This window comes from Somniosus microcephalus, chromosome 22 (genome assembly GCF_052327205.1).
Source record: "Somniosus microcephalus isolate GS21.2 chromosome 22, FLI_Smic_1.0, whole genome shotgun sequence".
Lineage (NCBI taxonomy): Eukaryota > Metazoa > Chordata > Chondrichthyes > Squaliformes > Somniosidae > Somniosus > Somniosus microcephalus.
In genome coordinates, this window is record NC_141008.1 from 6,036,579 (window position 1) to 6,060,838 (window position 24,260).

Genomic DNA, 24,260 nt, shown 5'->3' on the forward strand with positions numbered 1-24,260 from the left:
GATCAAATGACTTCGGGTACAACGAAATGTTATCGTTGTGGGAAGACAACACACGACCAGAACCAATGCTGGTTTAAAAACCAGGAATGTAGAAAATGTGGCAAGCTGGGTCACATAGCTAAAGTATGCCGGTCAGGAAAGAAGACCAGCAACAATAAGTCACCGCAGAAGAAGTACAGAAAGGTACATAAGGTGACTGTGAAGAGTTCAGATGAACAGAATTCGGATTCAGACTCCAACAGCAAGGAACTGGGTAGTCTGAGGATTCACAATGTGAGTAAGGAAACTGACCAACAAACTATCTGGGTCACACTACAGATTGCAAAAGTCCAAGTGAAGATGGAAGTGGACACCGGATCGGCGTTGACGGTCATGAATAAGCAAGATTACAAAAAGTTATTCAAACATATTCCCCTACGGGATACGGAGATAGTATTGCAGACATACACGGGGCATAAAGTATACCCCATCGGAAAGATAAAAGTCAAGGTGAGACACAATGGCAAAGAACACCAAGGAATGGACATATATGTACTACCCGAGGGAGGTCCACCACTTCTGGGGCGGGAGTGGATCAGGAAAATAGAGATAGACTGGCACTCCCTAAACACAATGACGGTAGATTCCGGAAAGAAAGATGTCAAACCTGAACGACTGTCCAGAATATTGGACGAGGCTAAAGAGGTATTCCAGCAGGGACTGGGAATACTGAGAGGAATTAAGGCAAAAATCAAGATTGCAGAACATGCAAGCCCAAAATTTTTCAAAGCCAGATCGGTACCTTACGCGATACGACCTGCTGTGGAGGCAGAACTGGAAGAGCTTGAACGTTCAGGGGTACTGTCTAAGGTGGACTGGAGTGAGTGGGCCACGCCCATTGTTCCCGTCATGAAGCCTTCGTCGAGTAACAAGCCAGGGGGACCAGGAAAGGTCCGCATCTGCGGAGACTTCAAGATCACAGTTAATCCGGTGCTTCACACGGTACAATACCCGCTTCCGCGGATTGAGGATATCTTTGCTTCATTGTCTGGTGGGAAACACTTCACCAAGATAGACCTGGCGCAAGCATACTTACAGATGGAAGTTGAGGAAGAGTCGCGCCAGTATCTCACAATCAACACGCACAGAGGCTTGTATCGATATAATAGACTGGTTTTTGGAGTGGCTTCGGCTCCAGCAATTTGGCAGAGGGCCATGGAGCAGGCCTTACAGGGTATTCCAAGCACTCAGTGTTACTTGGACGATATCCTGATTACGGGAGAGGACAAGGAGGAACACCTCACAAATTTGAAACTGGTGCTCACCAGGTTGAAGGAATATGGCCTTCGAGCTAACCGCCAGAAATGTGAGTTCTTCCAGAAACGGATCTCGTACTGTGGTCATGTCATTGACCAAGAGGGGCTGCACAAGTCACCTGAAAAGATCGAAGCTGTCGTGAAGGCCCCCGCTCCGGAAAATGTATCACAGTTGAGGTCGTTTCTGGGGTTGATTAACTATTACCATAAGTTTCTGCCAAATCTATCCATGGTGCTGCACCCGCTGAATGCTCTGTTGCGGAAAGAAGTACCATGGAAGTGGAGCGAGGACTGTAAGAAGGCCTTTCGCAAAAGCAAGGCATTGATCACCTCTGAGGAAGTGTTGGCTCACTTCAATCCAACGCTACCTCTTCGTCTAGCTTGTGATGCTTCCCCTTATGGTATTGGAGCAGTACTCTCGCACAAGTTGCCAAATGGCTCGGAAAGGCCAGTCGCATTTGCATCCCGATCATTGACCTCCGCTGAGCGCAATTATGCTCAGATAGATAGGGAGGCTCTCAGCCTTGTGTGGGGAGTAAAGAAATTCAATCATTACCTGCAGGGCAAGAAGTTTACATTGCTGACAGACCACCAGCCGTTGGTATCCATATTCAACCCTAACAAGGCCGTTTCCACTATGACAGCGCAAAGGCTACAGAGGTGGTCCGTTTTACTAGGGGCACACCAATATGACATCGAATAAGAACATAAGAAATAGGAGCAGGAGTAGGCCAATCGGCCCCTCGAGCCTGCTCCACCATTCAATAAGATCATGGCTGATCTGATCCTAACCTCAAATCTTCTATCACTCTGCATCCACCCGAACCCATGTGATCTCCCGGGAGAGGCGAAAAACCAGATAAAGACCCAATGGCCAATTTGGGAGAAAAAAATCTGGGAAATTCCTCTCCGACCCATCTGGGCGATCGAAATTCTTCCAGGAGATCACTCTGTCCCTATATTTTCTACAGTACTTCCCTTCTGTAAAAGCGATCTCCACCCCAGCCAGGAACAGGAATAAAACCATCTCCTGAAATCTAACAGAATTAGAACACAGTAGGAGCAGAACAAGGCTACACGGCCCCTGGGCCCGCTCCACTACCCACAGGGCCATGACCATTCCGAACCCAGACTCATGTCCAATTTCCTGCCCGTTCCCCGTAACCCTTTATTCCCTTTACTTCTAGGAAACTATCTATTTCTGTTTTAAATTTATTTAATGATATAGCTTCCACAGCTTTCTGGGGCAGCAAATTCCACAAACCTACCACCCTCTGAGTGAAGAAGTTTCTCCTCATCTCAGTTTTGAATGAGCAGCCCCTTATTTTAAGATTATGCCCCCTAGTTCTAGTTTCACCCATCATTGGGAACATCCTCACCGCATCCACCCGATCAAGCCCCTTCACAATCTTATATGTTTCAATAAGATCGCCTCTCATTCTTCTGAACTCCAATGAGTAGAGTCCCAATCTACTCAACCTCTCCTCATATGACCACCCCCTCATCCCCGGGATTAACCGAGTGAACCTTCTTTGTACTGACTCGAGAGCAAGTATGTCTTTTCTTAAGTATGGACACCAAAACTGTATGCAGTATTCCAGGTGCGGCCTCACCAATACCTTGTACAACTGCAGCAATACCTCCCTGTTTTTATATTCCAACCCCCTAGCAATAAAAGCCAACATTCCATTGGCCTTCTTGATCACTTGCTGCACCTGCATACTAACTTTTTGAGTTTCGTGCACCAGGACCCCCAGATCCCTTTGTACTACAGTACTTTCCAGTTTCTTGCCATTAAGATAATAACTTGCTCTATGATTTTTCCTGCCAAAGTGCATAACTTCACACTTTCCAGTATTGTATTCCATCTGCCAAATCTCTGCCCACTTACTTAGCCTGTCTATGTCCCTTTGCAGGTTTTTTATGTCCTCCTCACTCATTACTTTCCGTCCCATCTTTGTATCATCTGCAAACTTTGATATGTTACACTCGGTCCCCTCCTCCAAATCGTTAATATAGATTGTAAAGAGTTGGGGACCCAGCACTGACCCCTGCGGAACACCACTAGTTACTGGTTGCCAATCTGAGAACGAACCATTTATCCCAACTCTCTGCTTTCTGTTAGAGAGCCAATCCTCCACCCATGCCAGAATATTACCCCCAATCCCGTGATTTTTTATCTTGAGCAATAATCTTTTGTGTGGCACCTTGTCAAATGCCTTTTGGAAGTCTAAATACACTACGTCCACTGGTTCCCCTTTATCCACCCTGTATGTTACTTCCTCAAAAAACTCAAGCAAATTTGTTAAACATGACTTCCCCTTCATGAAACCATGCTGAGTTTGCCCTATTAAATTGTGTTTATCCAAATGTCCCGTTACTGTCTCCTTAATAATGGACTCTAACATTTTACCAACCACAGATGTTAGGCTAACAGGTCTATAGTTTCCAGCCTTCTGCCTACTACCCTTTTTAAATAATGGTGTTACATTAGCAGTTTTCCAATCTGCCGGGACCTTTGCTGAGTCCAGTGAGTTTTGGAAAATTATTACCAATGCATCCACAATCCCTACCGCTACTTCCCTCAAGACCCTGGGATGCAAGCCATCAGGTCCAGGGGATTTATCCGCCTTGAGTCCCATTATTTTACCAAGTACCACTTCCTTAGTGATTTTAATTGTATTTAGTTCCTCCCCCCCTAGAGCCCCCTGTTTGTCCAGTGTTGGGATATTCTTAGTGTCCTCTACTGTAAAGACTGATACAAAATAATTGTTCAGTGTTTTTGCCATCTCCATGTTTCCCACCATTAATTTCCCGGTCTCATCCTCTAAGGGACCAACATTTACTTTAGCCACCCTTTTTCTTTTTATATAACTATAGAAACTTTTACTGTCTGTTTTTATATTTTTTGCTAATTTACTTTCATAATCTATCTTCCCTTTCTTAATCAAAAGGTCCAAACAGCATGGAAATGCTGATGGGTTATCGCGCCTACCGTTGCCAGTGGTAGAAGAGGCGACTACAGTGGACCCAGTGGAGATGTTCCACTCAACCATAGTGGAATGTCTACCAGTAACAAATTCTATGATCGAAAAGGAAACAAGAAATGACCCGACTCTCTCACGAGTCTACGATTTAACGGTGGAGGGATGGCCAGCACATGGCGAACCAATGTTGCCAGCATTTTCGCAAAGAAGAGAACAGCTGTCAGTGTGCCGAGGAACCTTGATGTGTGGATCTAGAGTGGTGATTCCACCCAAACTCCAGCATAAAGTGCTAAAGGAGCTTCACGAGGGGCATCTGGGTGGAGTGAAAATGAAGAACCTAGCCAGAGCGTTTGTGTGGTGGCCAGGTATTGATGGAGACATCGGAGAAATAACCAAGAGCTGTCTAGGATGCCAGAAGGTCCAAAACGCCCCACCACAAGCTCCTCTGCATCCATGGGAGTGGCCCTCATCTCCATGGCAAAGGGTACATATCGACTTTGCTGGTCCATTTATGGACTCAATGTTTTTAATCGCGGTGGATGCACACTCCAAGTGGCCGGAGGTAATAAAGATGTCCTCCACCACCATGGAAAAAACCATCACAGTATTAAGGACCATATTTGCCAGGAATGGGCTGCCGGAACAGATCTGTTCTGATAATGGACCGCAATTTGTGTCCGAAGAATTCAGGAAGTTCTTAAAAAGCAATGGGGTTAAGCACTACACGTCCGCCCCATACCACCCCACCACCAATGGCTTAGCTGAAAGGTTTGTCCAGACCTTCAAGAAGGCCATAAAGGCCATGGGTAATGAAGACATAAATCTACAACATAAGGTAGATAACTTCTTGTTGGCGTACAGGAATGCAACACATGCGGTCACAAACCAAACTCCCGCCATGATGTTTTTCAATAGAAGACTAAGATGCCGGCTGGATTTGATTAAGCCAAACGTCAGAAGGGACGTAGAGAACCGGCAATTTCAAGGCATGAATGAAAGGCCAACTAGAACCTTCCAGATAGGTCAACAAGTTTTGGCCCGGGACTACCGTACCGAGAAATGGCAGCCTGGAACTATTGGAAAAAGGCTAGGACCGCTGATGTATACCGTGGACATTGGTGAAAGCATAATAAGGCGCCATGTTGACCAGATCATAGAGTCATCCACAAAGGGCCAACCTACTCCACAACTCTATACACCTAATGTTGAAGCAGAGATACCCAGAGCATCTACCTCCGATCCGGTAATACTGGAATCAGATGAACCTGACACTGTCCTTCAAGCAGAATCGACCTTGCCAGAAGAACCTACTACACCACCGAAAACTACTACACCACCGAGGCGTTATCCGGACAGAGTCAGGAAGCCTCCAGAGAGACTGAATCTGTGAACTGTTTTACATAAAGTTGTATATATGTTATGATGTTATATTAATGGGAATACTGTTAACCTAAAAAGGGAGGATTGTAGTGTATGTAACGTTCCACCTTTAAGAGAACTATTTTAAGGGTTGCACTACTTTATCTTGGCTACTGTATACTGTAATACCGGTGGTGACCACACCGGTATATAAGTGCTCTGTAAGGATTTATTGGGCAGATTCGCCCTGACCTTCGAATAGTAAAGTCCTGTTAAAGTTACTCTTGTAGTCTGTGTATTAATTCGCCATATAACACACAGACTTTACACTCGCAAAGGCTGATGTCGTCAAAATTCGTCTGGCGGGGTATGCACATGGATGTCCACGACTGGGCCAACACCTGCGTGGTCTGCCAAAAGGCCAAGGTAAAGCTCCATTGGCCACTTTCGCTGTTCCGGAGCGTCGATTCGACCACGTGAATGTGGACCTCGTGGGGCCGCTTCCACCTTCTCAAGGTTTTACACACATCCTCACAATGGTAGACCGCACCACTAGATGGACAGAGGCAGTTCCTTTGGTTTCCACCACTTCGGCAAACGTAGCCAGAGCTTTCATCTCCTCTTGGGTTGCTCGTTTCGGGGTACCGGCGGACATCTCTTCCGATCGTGGACCGCAGTTTTCCTCTGAGCTCTGGAACGCTGTGGCTCAGGGGCTCGGCACCAAACTACATCGCACCACCGCCTATCATCCACAGGCGAACGGCCTGTGCAAGCGATTCCACTGGTCGCTCAAAGCCGCTCCGCGGGCCAGTCTTCAAGGCACGGGATGGGTGGACAGACTTCCCTGGGTCCTTTTGGGTCTTCGCACGGCACCCAAAGAAGATTTACAATCGTCCTTGGCGGAACTCGTATATGGCCAGCCACTACGAGTACCAGGGGATTTCCTCCCGTCTCCAACAGAGCCATGGTCCGCATCCCAGCAACTTGTCAGCCACCAGGAAGTGGCCAGATGTTTCGCTCCAGTGCCTACATCGCATCACGGCTTACAGAGCTCCCACGTCCCAACTGAGCTGAAAAGCGCCGAGTACGTGTTTATCCACCACGACGCTCACCGAGACCCGCTCAAGCCTCCTTACACTGGTCCCTTCTGCATCATAGAGCCGGGAGACAAATCCTTTTCGGTCAATATCGGAAGTAAACCGGACCACATTTTGGTTGACCAGTTGAAGCCGGCACACTTAGACCTGGACCGCCCAGTCGAGATCGCCCAACCGCCAAAACATGGCCGACCGCCCACAGTCGCCGTGCCAGATCCACCACAACCGCCCGCCAGCTCGACCACCAGCTTCCACTCCAGGGTTACAGAAGTCGCTCGGACAGGCTTGTCAGGCCTCCTCGCCATCTCACTTTTGCTGTTAAAGACAATTCTGGGGGGGCGCATGTGGCGGAGCCACTAAACGACTCAGATCATTTGTATATAATTCCCTTTAACAACATGTTAGCTACAGCCTGAGTCTGTATCTTTATTTATACTGTTTACTTGTACAGAGCGTGATTACTTTAACAGCGCGGGTAAATGCGATGATGTCACGCCGTTCATCACGTGATCCCCCACTGGCGGGAAGAACGTGATGACGTCATGACGTCAACCACAGGACCGCCCGAGCAGTCCTCGTGGAACCTCCGAACTGAGCAGACCTACACTCGATGTTCTCCTGTAGTTACTTGTTTAAACCTGTTAGTTTCCATTAAACTTCGTTTTGTTTGATCGCCTGAGTGGACCTCAGTCTTTGGATAGGAACTAAACATTCCTACACTAGCATGGATTGAGAATTGGTTAACAGACAGAAAACAAAGAGTAGGGATAAATGGGTCTTTTTCAGGATGGCAGGCTGTGACTAGTGGTGTACTTTTACAGCTCCTGTATACTGTAGTACCGGCAGTGACCACACCGGTATATAAGCTTTGCGCATGCCTCTGTACCCCCAGTCTAGAGACTACCCTCCTCCAGTAAAGACCTGTTATTTGTTAATGTACAGCATCCGTGTAATTATTTAATAATAGCATATCCACTGAACCACGGATCCAACAGTGGCGACGAGTGTCGATTCGAATCTACCTGCAACATAAAAAAATATATATATATAGTCGAGGCCAGGATCACGGGCGTCGACCACGAGCAACCGCCCAGCAGTCAGGCAGAGATCCAACTTCGCAGGGGAGGCTGTGGAGAGCCGGGCTTGGTTCCCCAGCCACAACGAGCAGTAAGAGACCAACGACAGGTCCAGTGCAGACCCTTCCCGAGCAGCGGCGGCTGGAGCCGATCGACGGCGGAGAGAGAGCCGAGCAGCGTCGACGAGGTAAGACAGAGGGTGAAGAGCGCAGGGCGCAGCCGGGGGTTGAACACCGAGCGGCGTCGAGGAAAATAAAACAAACCGGAGAGAGAGAGGGAAAGAAACAGCCGGGTTCTAGACTGAGCAGCGTCGAAAAATATAAAAAGAAGAACACGCAGAGCACAGCCAGTGCTCACAGGCTGAACAGGGTCCACGGGGCGAAGAAAGGGGAGACGCCATTGAGCCGCGGAGAAGAAGGAAGAGCGCGGGAGGCGCCATTGAGCCGCAGAGAAGGAAGAGCGCGGAAGACGCCATTGAGCCGCGGAGAAGGAAGAGCGCGGGAGACGCCATTTTTAGAAGCCGCAGCGGAGAAGAAGGGCGAGCGCGGGAAGGAAGGAAAGCGCGGGAGACGCCATTTTGTGCCAGTGGAGAAAAAGGGGAAGTGCAGGAGGCGCCATTTGTGATAGTTAACGCACACACAAGGATGCCAAACAGTGGCAGTATCTCTACATTCGACAATGAAGTCGAAGATTGGGCGACATATGTGGAACGTATTGAGGTGTACTGCAGGGCAAATGAAGTGCCAGATGCTAATAAAGCACTGGTTCTGTTAAATTCCATGGGTGCAAAAACTTATGGGTTACTGCGAAATCTAATAACCCCAGAGAAGCCGGTAAACAAGAATTTTGAAAGCATAGTAGAAATCCTACAGGATCACTTAAACCCGACACCGCTGCTGATAGCAGAACGATTTAAGTTCCATAAAAGGAACCAACACAAAGATGAAAGCAATGCTGAGTACCTAACGGAACTGCGCAAGCTATCGAAACACTGCCAGTTTGGAGCGGGACTAGCAGACACGTTAAGGGACAAGTTTGTGTGTGGGCTACAAAGTGAAGGAACCCAGAAATGGCTTCTATCAGAAAAGGACCTTACGCTGGACAAAACTTTCAGTATGGCAGTATCACACGAAGCAGCCGCAAGGGGCGCTGCAGAGATACAACGGAGACCGCAAGAATATGGCACCAATGAAATGTCCTATGGAACAGGGAAATGCTATCGCTGCGGCAGAACAACACATGACCAGAAAGATTGTTGGTTCAAGGACCAAGTGTGCAGACAGTGTGGGAAAGCAGAACACGTAGCAAGAGTCTGCAGGTCTGGGAAGAAAACCAACAGTAAGAAATCTCCACAGGAGAAGTACAAAAAGGTACACCAGGTGATGGACAGTGGTTCAGACGAACAGAAAAGTGACACAGACTCCGGAAGCAAGGAGCTGGGTTGTCTGAAACTACATAAGGTAACCGAAATGGAGGATCACCAGACTATCTGGGTTACACTCAAGATAGACGGAGTCCAAGTGGAAATGGAATTGGACACAGGGTCAGCTCTAACAATCATAAATCAAAGAGACTACAAGCGGCTATCTTCACACATACCCTTGAAAGCTACAGAGATTGTCTTGAAGACGTATACGGGGCAAAAAGTCTACCCCAAAGGAAAAATAAGGGTGAAAGTGACATATTAAAGGCCAGGAAATACCTAAAATGGATATATATGTATTGCCAAATGGTGGACCACCACTGCTAGGACGTGAATGGATCTGGAAGATACAATTAGATTGGCATTCCATACAGGCACTGAAGGTTGAGGCCAAAAAGGATGACGACGTCACACCTGGACGACTGTCAAAAATGCTAACTGACGCAAAAGAAGTGTTCCAGGAGGGACTAGGAACACTAAAAGGAATAACAACAACGATTAAAATAGAGGAAAATGCAAGCCCAAAGTTTCTGAAGGCCAGACCAGTGCCTTATGCGATCAGACCAGCTGTTGAAGCAGAGCTGGAAGGGTTGGAATGTTCAGGAGTACTGTCCAAAGTGGACTGGAGCGAGTGGGCTACACCCATCATTCCTGTAATGAAGAGGTCGTTGAGTAATACGCCTGGGGAACCAAAGAAGGTCCGCATCTGTGGGGATTTTAAGGTGACAGTGAACCCAGTCCCTCACACGGTGCAATGTCCGCTTCCACGAATTGAGGATATTTTCGCCTCGCTAGCTGGAGGTAAACGCTTCACCAAAATTGATCTAGCCCAGGCGTACTTGCAAATGAAGGTAGAAGAAGCTTCGAAACATTACCTTACGATCAACACTCATAAAGGTCTCTATCAATACAACCAGCTGGTGTTTGGAGTAGCCTCGGCTCCGGCTATCTGGCAAAGGGCTATGGATCAGGTCCTGCAAGGGATTCCAGGGACCCAGTGTTATTTGGACGACATCTTGGTCACGGGCGAAAATGACGGTGATCACCTCGCCAACTTGGAGAAGGTGCTCACCAGGTTAAAGGAGTATGGGCTACGAGCTAATCGCCACAAGTGCGAGTTTTCCCAGAAACAGATCTCGTATTGTGGCCACGTCATCGATGAAGAGGGGTTACATAAGTCCCCTGACAAAATTGAGGCAGTAGTCAAGGCTCCAGCACCGGAAAATGTGTCACAACTGAGGTCGTTCCTCGGGCTGGTAAACTACTACCACAAGTTCTTACCAAATTTGTCTACGGTATTACACCCGCTGAACACCCTACTGCAAACAGGGGTACCATGGAAGTGGGATGACGAACGTAGACGAGCTTTCCAGAAGTGTAAAGAATTGATCACATCAAAAGAGGTGTTGGCCCATTTCAACCCAGCACTACCAATTCGTTTGGCATGTGATGCATCACCCTACGGTATTGGAGCGGTGCTGTCGCACAAATTCCCAGACGGGTTGGAGAGGCCAGTAGCCTTTGCGTCTCGGTCACTAACCTCAGCCGAGCGCAACTACGCTCAGATTGACAGGGAGGCCCTCAGCCTAGTATGGGGAGTAGAAAAATTCAACCACTATCTGCATGGGCAGAAGTTCACCTTGCTGACTGACCACCAACCACTTGTCTCCATCTTTAATCCTAAGAAGGGCGTTCCAGTGATGACTGCACAGCGGTTACAAAGATGGTCCCTGTTTCTAGGGGCGAATCAATCATATGAAATAGAATATAAAGGCACGAAACAGCATGGGAACGCTGATGGGCTATCGCGCCTGCCACTGCCTACTGTGGAGGAAGCACCAGCAGTGGACCCTATCGAGATATTTTATTCGTCAATAATTGAACGATTGCCAGTAACAAACGCGGATATAGAGAAGGAGACCCGCAATGATCCGACGCTGTCACGGGTATATGAATTGACGGTGAGGGGATGGCCAACACATGGCGACTCACTGTTGCCAGCATTCTCATCCAGAAGAGAACAGCTGTCAGTATGCCAGGGGACAGTGATCTGTGGATCCAGAGTGGTGATTCCACCCAAGTTAAGGGAGAGAGTGCTAAAGGAGCTACATGAAGGTCATCTGTGGGGAGTGAAAATGAAAAGCCTTGCTAGGGCTTATGTGTGGTGGCCGGGAATCGATCAACAAATCGAAGACATAAGAACATAAGAAAATAAGAAATAGGAGCAGGAGTAGGCCAATCGGCCCCTCGAGCCTGCTCCGCCATTTAATAAGATCATGGCTGAGCTGATCCTAACCGCCAATCTACTATCACAGAACCATCCCCTGAATCTAACAGAATTAGACACACGAAATAGGAGCAGGATCAGGCTACACCGCCCCTGGGCCCGCTCCGCTACCCACAGGGCCATGGCCGATCCGAACCTAGACTCATGTCCAAATTCCTGCCTGCTCCCCGTAACCCTTAATTCCCTTTACTTCAAGGAAACTGTCTATTTCTGTTTTAAATTTATGTAATGATGTAGCTTCTACAGCTTTTTGGGGCAGCATATTCCATGGACCTACCACCCTCTGAGTGAAGTAGTTCCTCCTCATCTCAGTTTTGAAAGAGCAGCCCCTTATTCTAAGACTATGCCCCCTAGTTCTAGTTTCACCCATCATCGGGAACATCCTCCCCGCATCCACCCGATCCAACCCCTTCACAATCTTATATGTTTCAATAAGATCGCCTCTCATTCTTCTGAACTCCAATGAGTAGAGTCCCAATCTACTCAACCTCTCCTCATATGTCCATCCCCTCATCCCCGGGATTAACCGAGTGAACCTTCTTTGTACTGGCTCGAGAGCAAGTATGTCTTTTCTTAAGTATGGACACCAAAACTGTATGCAGTATTCCAGGTGCGGTCTCACCAATACCTTGTACAACTGAAGCAATACCTCCCTATTTTTATATTCTATCCCCCTAGCAATGAAAGCCAACATTCCATTGGCCTTCTTAATCACTTGCTGCACCTGCATACTAACCTTTTGAGTTTCGTGCACCAGGACCCCCAGATCCCTTTGTACTTCAGTACTTTCCAGTTTCTTGCCATTAAGATAATAATTTGCTCTACGATTTTTCCTGCCAAAGTGCATAACCTCACACTTTCCAGTATTGTATTCCATCTGCCAAATCTCTGCCCACTTACTTAGCCTGTCTATGTCCCCTTGCAGGTTTTTTGTGTCCTCCTCACTCACTACTTTCCCTCCCATCTTAGTATCATCTGCAAACTTTGATATGTTACACTCGGTCCCCTCCTCCAAATCGTTTATATAGATTGTAAAGAGTTGGGGACCCAGCACCGACCCCTGCGGAACACCACTAGTTACTGATTGCCATTCTGAGAATGAACCATTTATCCCAACTCTCTGCCTTCTGTTAGATAGCCAATCCTCTATCCATGCCAGAATATTACCCCCAATCCTGTGATTTTTTATCTTAAGCAATAATCTTTTGTGTGGCACCTTGTCAAATGCCTTTTGGAAGTCTAAATACACTACGTCCACTGGTTCCCCTTTATCCACCCTATATGTCACTTCCTCAAAGAACTCCAGCAAATTTGTCAAACATGACTTCCCCTTCATAAAACCATGCTGACTTTGCCCTATTAAATGATGATTATCCAAATGTCCTGTTACTGTCTCCTTAATAATGGACTCCAAAATTTTACCTACCACAGATGTTAGACTAACCGGTCTATAGTTTCCAGCCTTCTGTCTACTGCCCTTTTCAAATAAGGGTGTTACATTAGCAGTTTTCCAGTCTGCTGGGACCTTTGCTGAGTACAGGGAGTTTTGGAAAATTATTACCAATGCATCCACAATCCCTACCGTCACTTCCCTCAAGACCCTAGGATGTAAGCCATCAGGTCCAGGTGATTTATCCGCCTTGAGTCCCATTATTATACCGAGTACCACTTCCTTAGTGATTTTGATCGTGTTTAGCTCCTCCCCCCCCTATAGCCCCCTGTTTGTCCAGTGTTGGGATATTCTTAGTGTCTTCTACTGTAAAGACTGATACAAAATATTCATTCAGTGTTTTTGCCATCTCCATATTTCCCACCATTAATTTCCCGGTCTCATCCTCTAAGGGACCAACATTTACTTTAGCCACCCTTTTTCTTTTTATATAACTATAAAAACTCTTACTATCTGTTTTTATATTTTTTGCTAATTTACTTTCATAATCTATCTTCCCTTTCTTAATCAATCTTTTTGTTATTTTTTGCTGTCTTTTAAAGTTTTCCCAATCCTCTATCCTCCCACTAGATTTGGCTACCTTATATGCCCTTGTTTTTAGTTGAATACTATCCTTAATTTCTTTACTTAGCCACGGATGGCTGTCTTTTCTTTTACACCCTTTTCTTCTCAGTGGAATATATATTTTTTTGGAAGTTGTAAAATAACTCCTTAAATGTACACCACTGATCATGTATCGTCTTACCCTTTAATCTATTTTCCCAATCCACTCTACTCAATTCCGCTCTCATACCTTCATAGTCTCCTTTATTCAAGCTTAGCATGCTTGTTTGAGATCCAACCTTCTCACCCTCTAATTGAATATGGAATTCAACCATGTTATGGTCACTCATTCCAAGGGGGTCCTTTACTAGGACATTTTTAATTAATCCTGTCTCGTTACACAGGACCAGATCTAAGGTTGCTTGCCCCCTGGTCGGTTCAGTTACATACTGCTCAAGAAACCCATCCCTAATACACTCAATGAACACATCCTCAAGGCAGCCCTGCCCAATTTGATTTGTCCAATTAATATGATAGTTAAAATCCCCCATAATTATAGATGTTTCCTTATTACAAGCCTCAACTATTTCCTGATTGATACTCCGTCCAACATAGTTGCAACTGTTCGGAGGCCTATAGACTACGCCCACTCGTGTTTTTTTCCCCTTATTAGTCCTTACCTCCACCCAAACTGTTTCATTATCCTGATCTTTTGACCCAATATCATTTCTCTGTATTACAGTGATTCCTTCCTTTATTAACATAGCCACCCCACCTCCCCTTCCTTCCTGCCTGTCCTTCCTGATCGTTAAATAACCTGGTATGTTTAATTCCCAGGCATTGTCACCCTGCAGCCATGTTTCTGTAAGACCTAACTAAGAGCTGCTTAGGATGCCAGAAGGTCCAAAATGCACCACCACATGCCCCTCTACACCCATGGGAGTGGCCCTCCTCTCCATGGCAACGGCTGCATATTGATTTCGCTGGTCCATTCATGGACTCAATGTTCTTAATAGCAGTGGATGCTCATTCAAAGTGGCCTGAGGTGATAAAAATGTCTTCAACCACTACAGAGAAAACGATTGCAGTCCTACGGACCATATTTGCCAGAAACCGTTTGCCAGAGCAGATTTGCTCTGATAATGGACCACAGTTTGTGTCCGACGAGTTCCAAAAATTCATGAAAAGGAACCTCCGCCCCGTATCATCCAGCCACAAATGGATTGGCTGAGAGGTTCGTACAAACCTTTAAGAAGGCGATAAAGGCCATGTGCGATGATGAAATTCCACTACAGCATAAGATGGACAATTTCTTATTAGCCTACCGAAACGCGACACATGCAGTTACCAACCAGACCCCAGCCATGATGTTCTTTAACCGAAGGTTGAGATCTCGTCTGGACTTGCTCAGACCAAATGTGCGAAGAAATGTTGAGGACAAACAATTCCAGCACATCAATGAGAAGCCGACAAGGAGCTTCAATGTAGGGCAACCAGTCTTGGCCCGTGACTATCGAACAGAGAAGTGGCAACCCGTAACGATATGTACAAGGCAGGGGCCATTAATGTACACAGTGGATGTCGGGGAGAACATTGTGAGATGCCACGTCGATCAGATCTTAGCGTCACAGGAACACGTCAACCCCATGTCTCGAGTACCTGGGGATGAACCCGACATACCGGTAGCATCTACTTCAGGCCCAGTAGCAGTGGAACCTGATGAAAAGGGGTCAGAATCGCCTCTGCACCAAGAACAAGAACCTCTGGAAAGGCGCTATCCCGAAAGGGTCAGGAAGCTGCCCCAACGACTGAATCTATAAATGGACTTTTGTTGTTTAATGTACATGTTGAAATGTTAATTGTTATTTGAATATTAGGGGTATTACTAATCTAAAAGGGGAGGAATTGTAGTGTATGTGCCTTTAAGTCAGAACTACTTTTACAGCTCCTGTATACTGTAGTACTGGCAGTGACCACACCGGCATATAAGCTTTGCGCATGCCTCTGTACCCCCAGTCTAGAGACTACCCTCCTCCAGTAAAGACCTGTTATTTGTTAATGTACAGCATCTGTGTGATTATTTAATAATAGCATAGCCACTGAACCACGGATCCAACAAGTGGGGTACCGCAAGGATCGGTGCTTGGGCCCCAGCTATTCACAATCTATATCAATGATTTGGATGAGGGGACTAAATGTAACATTTCCAAATCTGCTGATGATACAAAGCTAGGTGGCAGTGTCAGTTGTGAAGAGGATGTGAAGAAGTTTCAAGGGGATCTTGACAGGCTTAGTGAGTTGGCGAGAACATGGCAGATGGAATATAATGTAGATAAATGTGAAGTTATCCACTTTGGTAGAAAAAACAGAAAGGCAGAGTATTTCCTAAATGGTGAAAGACTGGGGAATGCAAATGCTCAAAGGGACCTGGGTGTCCTTGTACATGAGTCACTGAAAGTGAATGTGCAGGTGCAGCAAGCCATTAGGAAGGCAAATGGTATGCTGGCCTTCATTACAAGAGGATTTGAGTACAGGAGTAAAGAAGTCTTACTCCAATTATATAGGGACTTGGTGAGACCACACCTGGAGTACTGTGTACAATTTTGGTCTCCTTACCTAAGGAAGGATATACTTGCCATAGAGGGAGTGCAACGAAGGTTCACGAGGTTGATTCCTGGGATGGCGGGACTGTCGTACGTGAAGAGATTGAGTAAATTAGGCCTGTATTCTCTTGAATTCAGAAGAATGAGAGGGGATAGCATTGAAGCATACAAAATTATTACAGGGTTTGATAGGGTGGATGCTGGGAGAAAGTTTCCCTTGGCTGGGAATCTAGAACCAGGGGCCACAGCCTCAGGATAAAGGGCAGGCCATTCAGGACTGAGATGAGAAGAAATTTCTTCACACAGAGGGTGGTGAATCTTTGGAATTCTCTACCCCAGAGGGCTGTGGAGGCTCAATCATTGGATATATTCAAAACAGAACTCGATAGATTTCTGACTAGTAAAGGCATCAAGGGATATGGCGATAGGGCTGGTGAATGGAGTTGAGGCAGAGGATCAGCCATGATCTCATTGAATGGCGGAGCAGGCTCGAAGGGCCGAGTGGCCTCCTCCTGCCCCTATTTCTTATGTTCTTATGTTATAGACTCTGCTTCTACTGCCCTCTGAGGAAGAGAGTTCCAAAGACTCATGACTCTCTGGATTTATATAGCACCTTTCAGGACCTCAGGGCGCCCCAAAGTGCTTTAAAACCAATGAAGTACTTTTGAAGTGTGGTTACTGTTGTAATGTAGGAAATGCAGCAGCCAATTTGTGCACAGCAGGATCCCACAACCAGCAATGAAATAAATGATCAGGTGATCTGTTTTTAGGTGTTGATGATGGGATAAATACAGGGGCCTCAGTTAAACTACTCACCGACAGAGCGGCCCCTCGACAGTGCCGCACTCCCTCAGTACTGCCCCTCCAACAGTGCCGCACTCCCTCAGTACTGCCCCTCCAACAGTGCCGCACTCCCTCAGTACTGCCCCTCCAATAGTGCCGCACTCCCTCAGTACTGCCCCTCCAACAGTGCAGCACTCCCTCAGTACTACCCCTCCGACAGTGCCGCACTCCTTCAGTACTGCCCCTCGACAGTGCCGCACTCCCTCAGTACTACCCCCCCGACAGTGCAGCACTCCCTCAGTACTGCCCCTCCGACAGTGCCGCACTCCCTCAGTACTGCCCCTCCAACAGTGCAGCACTCCCTCAGTACTGCCCCTCCAACAGTGCCGCACTCCCTCAGTACTGCCCCTCCGACAGTGCCGCACTCCCTCAGTACTGCCCCTCCTACACTGCAGCACTCCCTCAGTACTGCCCCCCCAACAGTGCCGCACTCCCTCAGTACTGCCCCACAACAGTGCCGCACTCCCTCAGTACTGCCCCTCCAACAGTGCAGCACTCCCTCAGTGCTGCCCCTCCAACAGTGCCGCACTCCCTCAGTACTGCCCCCCAACAGTGCCGCACTCCCTCAGTACTGCCCCTCCAACAGTGCCGCACTCCCTCAGTACTGCCCCTCCGACAGTGCAGCACTCCCTCAGTACTGCCCCTCCAACAGTGCCGCACTCCCTCAGTACTGCCCCTCCGACAGTGCCGCACTCCCTCAGTACTGCCCCTCCAACAGTGCCGCACTCCCTCAGTACTGCCCCTCCAACAGTGCCGCACTCCCTCAGTACTGCCCCTCCAACAGTGCAGCACTCCCTCAGTACTGCCCCTCCAACAGTGCCGCACTCCCTCAGTACTGCCCCCCCCGACAGTGCAGCACTCCCTCAGTACTGCCCCTCCAACAGTGCCGCACTCCCTCAGTACTGTCCCCCCGACAGTGCCGCACTCCCTCAGTACTGCCCCTCCAACAGTGCCGCACTCCCTCAGTACTGCCCCTCCAATAGTGCCGTCCTCCCTCAGTACTGCCCCTCCAACAGTGCCGCACTCCCTCAGTACTGCCCCTCCAACAGTGCCGCACTCCCTCAGTACTGCCCCTCCAACAGTGCCGCACTCCCTCAGTACTGCCCCTCCAACAGTGCAGCACTCCCTCAGTACTGCCCCTCCAACAGTGCAGCACTCCCTCAGTACTGCCCCTCCAACAGTGCCGCACTCCCTCAGTACTGCCCCCCCCGACAGTGCAGCACTCCCTCAGTACTGCCCCTCCAACAGTGCCGCGCTCCCTCAGTACTGCCCCCCCCGACAGTGCCGCACTCCCTCAGTACTGCCCCTCCAACAGTGCTGCACTCCCTCAGTACTGCCCCTCCAACAGTGCCGCTCTCCCTCAGTGCTGCCCCTCCAACAGTGCCGCACTCCCTCAGTACTGCCCCTCCAACAGTGCCGCACTCCCTCAGTACTGCCCCTCCAACAGTGCCGCACTCCCTCAGTACTGCCCCTCCAACAGTGCCGCACTCCCTCAGTACTGCCCCTCCAACAGTGCAGCACTCCCTCAGTACTGCCCCTCCAACAGTGCAGCACTCCCTCAGTACTGCCCCTCCAACAGTGCCGCACTCCCTCAGTACTGCCCCTCCAACAGTGCAGCACTCCCTCAGTACTACCCCTCCAACAGTGCCGCACTCCCTCAGTACTGCCCCTCCAACAGTGCCGCACTCCCTCAGTACTGCCCCCCCGACAGTGCCGCACTCCCTCAGTACTGCCCTCCGACAGTGCCGCACTCCCTCAGTACTGCCCCTCCGACAGTGCCGCACTCCCTCAGTACTGCCCCTCCGACAGTGCAGCACTCCCTCAGTACTGCCCCTCCAACAGTGCCGCACTCCCTCAGTACTGCCCCCCCAACAGTGCCGCACTCCCTCAGTACTGCCCCTCCAACAGTGCCGCACTCCCTCAGTACTGCCCCTCCGACAGTGCCGCACTCCCTCAGTACTGCCCCTCCGACAGTGCAGCACTCCCTCAGTACTACCCCCTTCAACAGTGCCGCACTCCCTCAGTACTACCCCTCCAACAGTGCCGCACTCCCTCAGTACTGCCCCTCCAACAGTGCAGCACTCCCTCAGTACTGCCCCTCTGACAGTGCCGCACTCCCTCAGTACTGCCCCTCCAACAGTGCCGCACTCCCTCAGTACTGCCCCCCGGACAGTGCCGCACTCCCTCAGTACTGCCCCTCCGACAGTGCCGCACTCCCTCAGTACTGCCCCTCCAACAGTGCCGCACTCCCTCAGTACTGCCCCTCCAACAGTGCCGCACTCCCTCAGTACTGCCCCTCCAACAGTGCCGCACTCCCTCAGTACTGCCCCTCCAACAGTGCCGCACTCCCTCAGTACTGCCCCTCCGACAGTGCCGCACTCCCTCAGTACTGCCCCTCCGACAGTGCCGCACTCCCTCAGTACTGCCCCTCCAACAGTGCCGCATTCCCTCAGTACTGCCCCTCCAACAGTGCCGCACTCCCTCAGTACTGCCCCTCCAACAGTGCAGCACTCCCTCAGTACTGCCCCTCCAACAGTGCAGCACTCCCTCAGTACTGCCCCTCCAACAGTGCCGCACTCCCTCAGTACTGCCCCTCCAACAGTGCAGCACTCCCTCAGTACTGCCCCTCCAACAGTGCAGCACTCCCTCAGTACTGCCCCTCCAACAGTGCAGCACTCCCTCAGTACTGCCCCTCCAACAGTGCCGCACTCCCTCAGTACTGCCCCTCCAACAGTGCAGCACTCCCTCAGTACTGCCCCTCCAACAGTGCAGCACTCCCTCAGTACTGCCCCTCCAACAGTGCCGCACTCCCTCAGTACTGCCCCTCCAACAGTGCAGCACTCCCTCAGTACTACCCCCCCGACAGTGCCGCACTCCCTCAGTACTGCCCCCCCCGACAGTGCAGCACTCCCTCAGTACTGCCCCCCCGACAGTGCCGCACTCCCTCAGTACTGCCCCCCCCGACAGTGCAGCACTCCCTCAGTACTGCCCCTCCAACAGTGCCGCACTCCCTCAGTACTGCCCCCCCGACAGTGCCGCACTCCCTCAGTACTGCCCCTCCAACAGTGCTGCACTCCCTCAGTACTGCCCCTCCAACAGTGCCGCTCTCCCTCAGTGCTGCCGCTCCAACAGTGCCGCACTCCCTCAGTACTGCCCCTCCAACAGTGCCGCACTCCCTCAGTACTGCCCCTCCAACAGTGCCGCACTCCCTCAGTACTGCCCCTCCAACAGTGCCGCACTCCCTCAGTACTGCCCCTCCAACAGTGCAGCACTCCCTCAGTACTGCCCCTCCAACAGTGCAGCACTCCCTCAGTACTGCCCCTCCAACAGTGCCGCACTCCCTCAGTACTGCCCCTCCAACAGTGCCGCACTCCCTCAGTACTGCCCCTCCGACAGTGCCGCACTCCCTCAGTACTGCCCCCCCGACAGTGCCGCACTCCCTCAGTACTGCCCCTCCGACAGTGCCGCACTCCCTCAGTACTGCCCCTCCGACAGTGCCGCACTCCCTCAGTACTGCCCCTCCGACAGTGCAGCACTCCCTCAGTACTGCCCCTCCAACAGTGCCGCACTCCCTCAGTACTGCCCCCCCAACAGTGCCGCACTCCCTCAGTACTGCCCCTCCAACAGTGCCGCACTCCCTCAGTACTGCCCCTCCGACAGTGCCGCACTCCCTCAGTACTGCCCCTCCGACAGTGCAGCACTCCCTCAGTACTACCCCCTCCAACAGTGCCGCACTCCCTCAGTACTACCCCTCCAACAGTGCCGCACTCCCTCAGTACTGCCCCTCCAACAGTGCAGCACTCCCTCAGTACTGCCCCTCTGACAGTGCCGCACTCCCTCAGTACTGCCCCTCCAACAGTGCCGCACTCCCTCAGTACTGCCCCCCCGACAGTGCCGCACTCCCTCAGTACTGCCCCTCCAACAGTGCCGCACTCCCTCAGTACTGCCCCTCCAACAGTGCCGCACTCCCTCAGTACTGCCCCTCCAACAGTGCCGCACTCCCTCAGTACTGCCCCTCCAACAGTGCCGCAGTCCCTCAGTACTGCCCCTCCGACAGTGCCGCACTCCCTCAGTACTGCCCCTCCGACAGTGCCGCACTCCCTCAGTACTGCCCCTCCAACAGTGCCGCATTCCCTCAGTACTGCCCCTCCAACAGTGCCGCACTCCCTCAGTACTGCCCCTCCAACAGTGCAGCACTCCCTCAGTACTGCCCCTCCAACAGTGCAGCACTCCCTCAGTACTGCCCCTCCAACAGTGCCGCACTCCCTCAGTACTGCCCCTCCAACAGTGCAGCACTCCCTCAGTACTGCCCCTCCAACAGTGCAGCACTCTCTCAGTACTGCCCCTCCAACAGTGCAGCACTCCCTCAGTACTGCCCCTCCAACAGTGCCGCACTCCCTCAGTACTGCCCCTCCAACAGTGCAGCACTCCCTCAGTACTGCCCCTCCAACAGTGCAGCACTCCCTCAGTACTGCCCCTCCAACAGTGCCGCACTCCCTCAGTACTGCCCCTACAACAGTGCAGCACTCCCTCAGTACTACCCCCCCGACAGTGCAACACTCCCTCAGTACTGCCCCCCCGACAGTGCCGCACTCCCTCAGTACTGCCCCTCCGACAGTGCCGCACTCCCTCAGTACTGCCCCTCCGACAGTGCCGCACTCCCTCAGTACTGCCCCTCCGACAGTGCAGCACTCCCTCAGTACTACCCCCCCCGACAGTGCAGCACTCCCTCAGTACTGCCCCCCCGACAGTGCCGCACTCCCTCAGTACTGCCCCTCCGACAGTGCCGCACTCCCTCAGTACTGCCCCTCCGACAGTGCCGCACTCCCTCAGTACTGCCCCTCCGACAGTGCCGCACTCCCTCAGTACTGCCCCTCCGACAGTGCAGCACTCCCTCAGTACTGCCCCTCCGACAGTGCCGCACTCCCTCAGTACTGCCCCTCCGACAGTGCAGCACTCCCTCAGTACTACCCCCCCGACAGTGCCGCACTCCCTCAGTACTACCCCCCCAACAGTGCCGCACTCCCTCAGTACTGCCCCTCCAACGGTGCAGCACTCCCTCAGTACTACCCCCCCGACAGTGCCGCACTCCCTCAGTACTACCCCCCCGACAGTGCCGCACTCCCTCAGTACTGCCCCTCCAACGGTGCAGCACTCCCTCAGTACTACCCCCCCGACAGTGCCGCACTCCCTCAGTACTACCCCCCCGACAGTGCCGCACTCCCTCAGTACTACCCACCCAACAGTGCCGCACTCCCTCAGTACTGCACTGGAGTGTCAGCCTAGATTTATGTGCTCAAGTCTCTAGAGTGGGACTTGAACCCACAACCTTCTGACTCAGAGTTGAGGGTGCTACCCACTGAGCCACAGCTGATAAAGGCACATGGCTTAAAATAAATATAAAAATAGGTTGAGAAACTTCAGGAATTCTTGGGCCATAATTTGCTGTGGGAGGGGAAGGTTGGGTTAGCATTTCAGTTGAAAGCTGGTAAAGTGCGCAGGTTTGCTGGGAGTGTGGCGGCTGAAAAAGGCAGGTAGACCCCAGGGGTGCGGACCACCCCTCTGGCCGTCTGCCCTTAGTTAGACTTGCCCGTGCATGTTTAGGTTTTTTAATTTTTTGCATGGGCATCTCCTTAATTGTGAAATCAACAGTTCAAGGGCTGAGATGAAGGGCAAATCAGAGAGGGTGAATTCAAGGTCAAATCAGGTACAGAAAGAGAAATAAAGAGGGAAAGAAAGAATGGATTCAGAGAGAGAATAAAGAGACAGAAAGGAAAAGTTTAAAAAAACTTAAATTTAAAATGTTACTTTTAAAATCTCCGACAATAATTAAAACTTGAAGAAATGGGACTCCACTCCAGAGACTTGTAATGGTTCATTTTCAGTGCCAGAGAGGTTGACTGGCAGTAATTAACACTCATCACGTCGTTAAAAGGGTACTTAGACTGAAATGGCCAAGACTTCACTTTTTGTGGTGAGTTTAGTTTGTGTCGACAGTGTAAATACAGCGACATCACGTCATTCAACGTACGTCAATGGTGAGGCAGGCGGCGAGATGCCCTTTACCCAAAGCTAACGGTGGAGTGGCACACCTCGGACAGCAACTTTTGGGTTTCCACGTTTAACCACGCATCTGCCCTCCCCTGAAGTTGCTGTAGCATTTGGGCATTAATAACGAGCATCACTAGCCTCGCCGTTATTTTGACAGAAAAGTATGGGCCAATGAAACCATTGGAATCAAGCGATTCATGAAAGGTTCAGCTTACATCGCCACATATCTCGGCATCAGCAAGTTAATAATTGAAACCAGATACATTTTACTAAAAACTTGGAAATGCTTTCAGATTCTCTGTGGCAAAATAGAGTATTTTGTGACTATATTTGATTCAGGTCACCCTCTCAGTAACATGAAGGGAAAAGAGGAATGTCAGAGGGAAGGAGGAACGGATTTTTATGTTGAAATAATTTTTAAAAAGCAAACGTACTTGTTTTAAATATTCTCCTCCAGATCAGGTACAATATGAGGGCGACAGCAGCATCTATAATGCATATCCCAATCCCCAGCAACAGCCAGAAATACCGACGGATTGGAACCATGGTGGAATCTGGAAAGAAACAAATCAGAACGACATGTCAATAATCAGAACTACCTGATGGAATCGAAATTCCTTTAAGAAAGAAAGACTTGCGTTTCTACAGCACCTTTCATGACCACCGGACGTCTCAAAGTGCTTTACAGCCAATGAAGTACTTTTTGAAGTGTGGTCACTGTTGTAATGTAGGAAACGCAGCAGCTAATTTGCGCACAGCAAGCTCCCATGAACAGCAATGTGATAACGTCCAGATAATCTGGACTGGAATAGGGTGGGGTGGGGGAGGGGTGGGGGTGGGGATAAGAAATAAGAACATAAGACGTAGGAGCAGGAGTCGGTCATTTGGCCCCTCGAGCCTGCTCCGCCATTCAATAAGATCATGGCTGATCTGATCTTGGCCTCAACTCCACTCCCCTGCCCGCTCCCCATAACCCTCGACTCCCTTATTGTTCAAAAATCTGTCTATCTGCACCTTAAATATATTCAATGACCCAGCCTCCACAGCTCTCTGGGGAAGAGAATTCCAAAGATTCACGACCCTCTGAGACAAGAAATTTGTCCTCATTTCCGATTTAAAAGGGTGCCCCCTTATTCTGAAATGGTGCCCCCTAGTTCTAGATTCCCCCACGAGGGGAAACATCCGCTCTGCATCTACCCTGTCAAGCCCCTTCAGAATCTTATATGTTTCAATAAGATCCCCTCTC

At 50.1% G+C, this 24,260-nt stretch overlaps 1 protein-coding gene across 1 annotated transcript in view; it reads right to left on the minus strand.

Moving 5' to 3' along the window:
* The window catches only part of LOC147102008 (uncharacterized), a 46,781-nt gene extending 23,217 nt beyond the window's left edge, over positions 1-23,564 (minus strand). Inside the window, exon 1 of the mRNA XM_085964140.1 lies at positions 23,449-23,564. Coding sequence (XP_085820266.1) covers positions 23,449-23,560 — 112 coding nt within the window. The 5' untranslated portion in view covers positions 23,561-23,564. The remainder of the gene's footprint in view (positions 1-23,448) is intronic.
* Between the last annotated feature and the right edge of the window lie 696 nt (positions 23,565-24,260).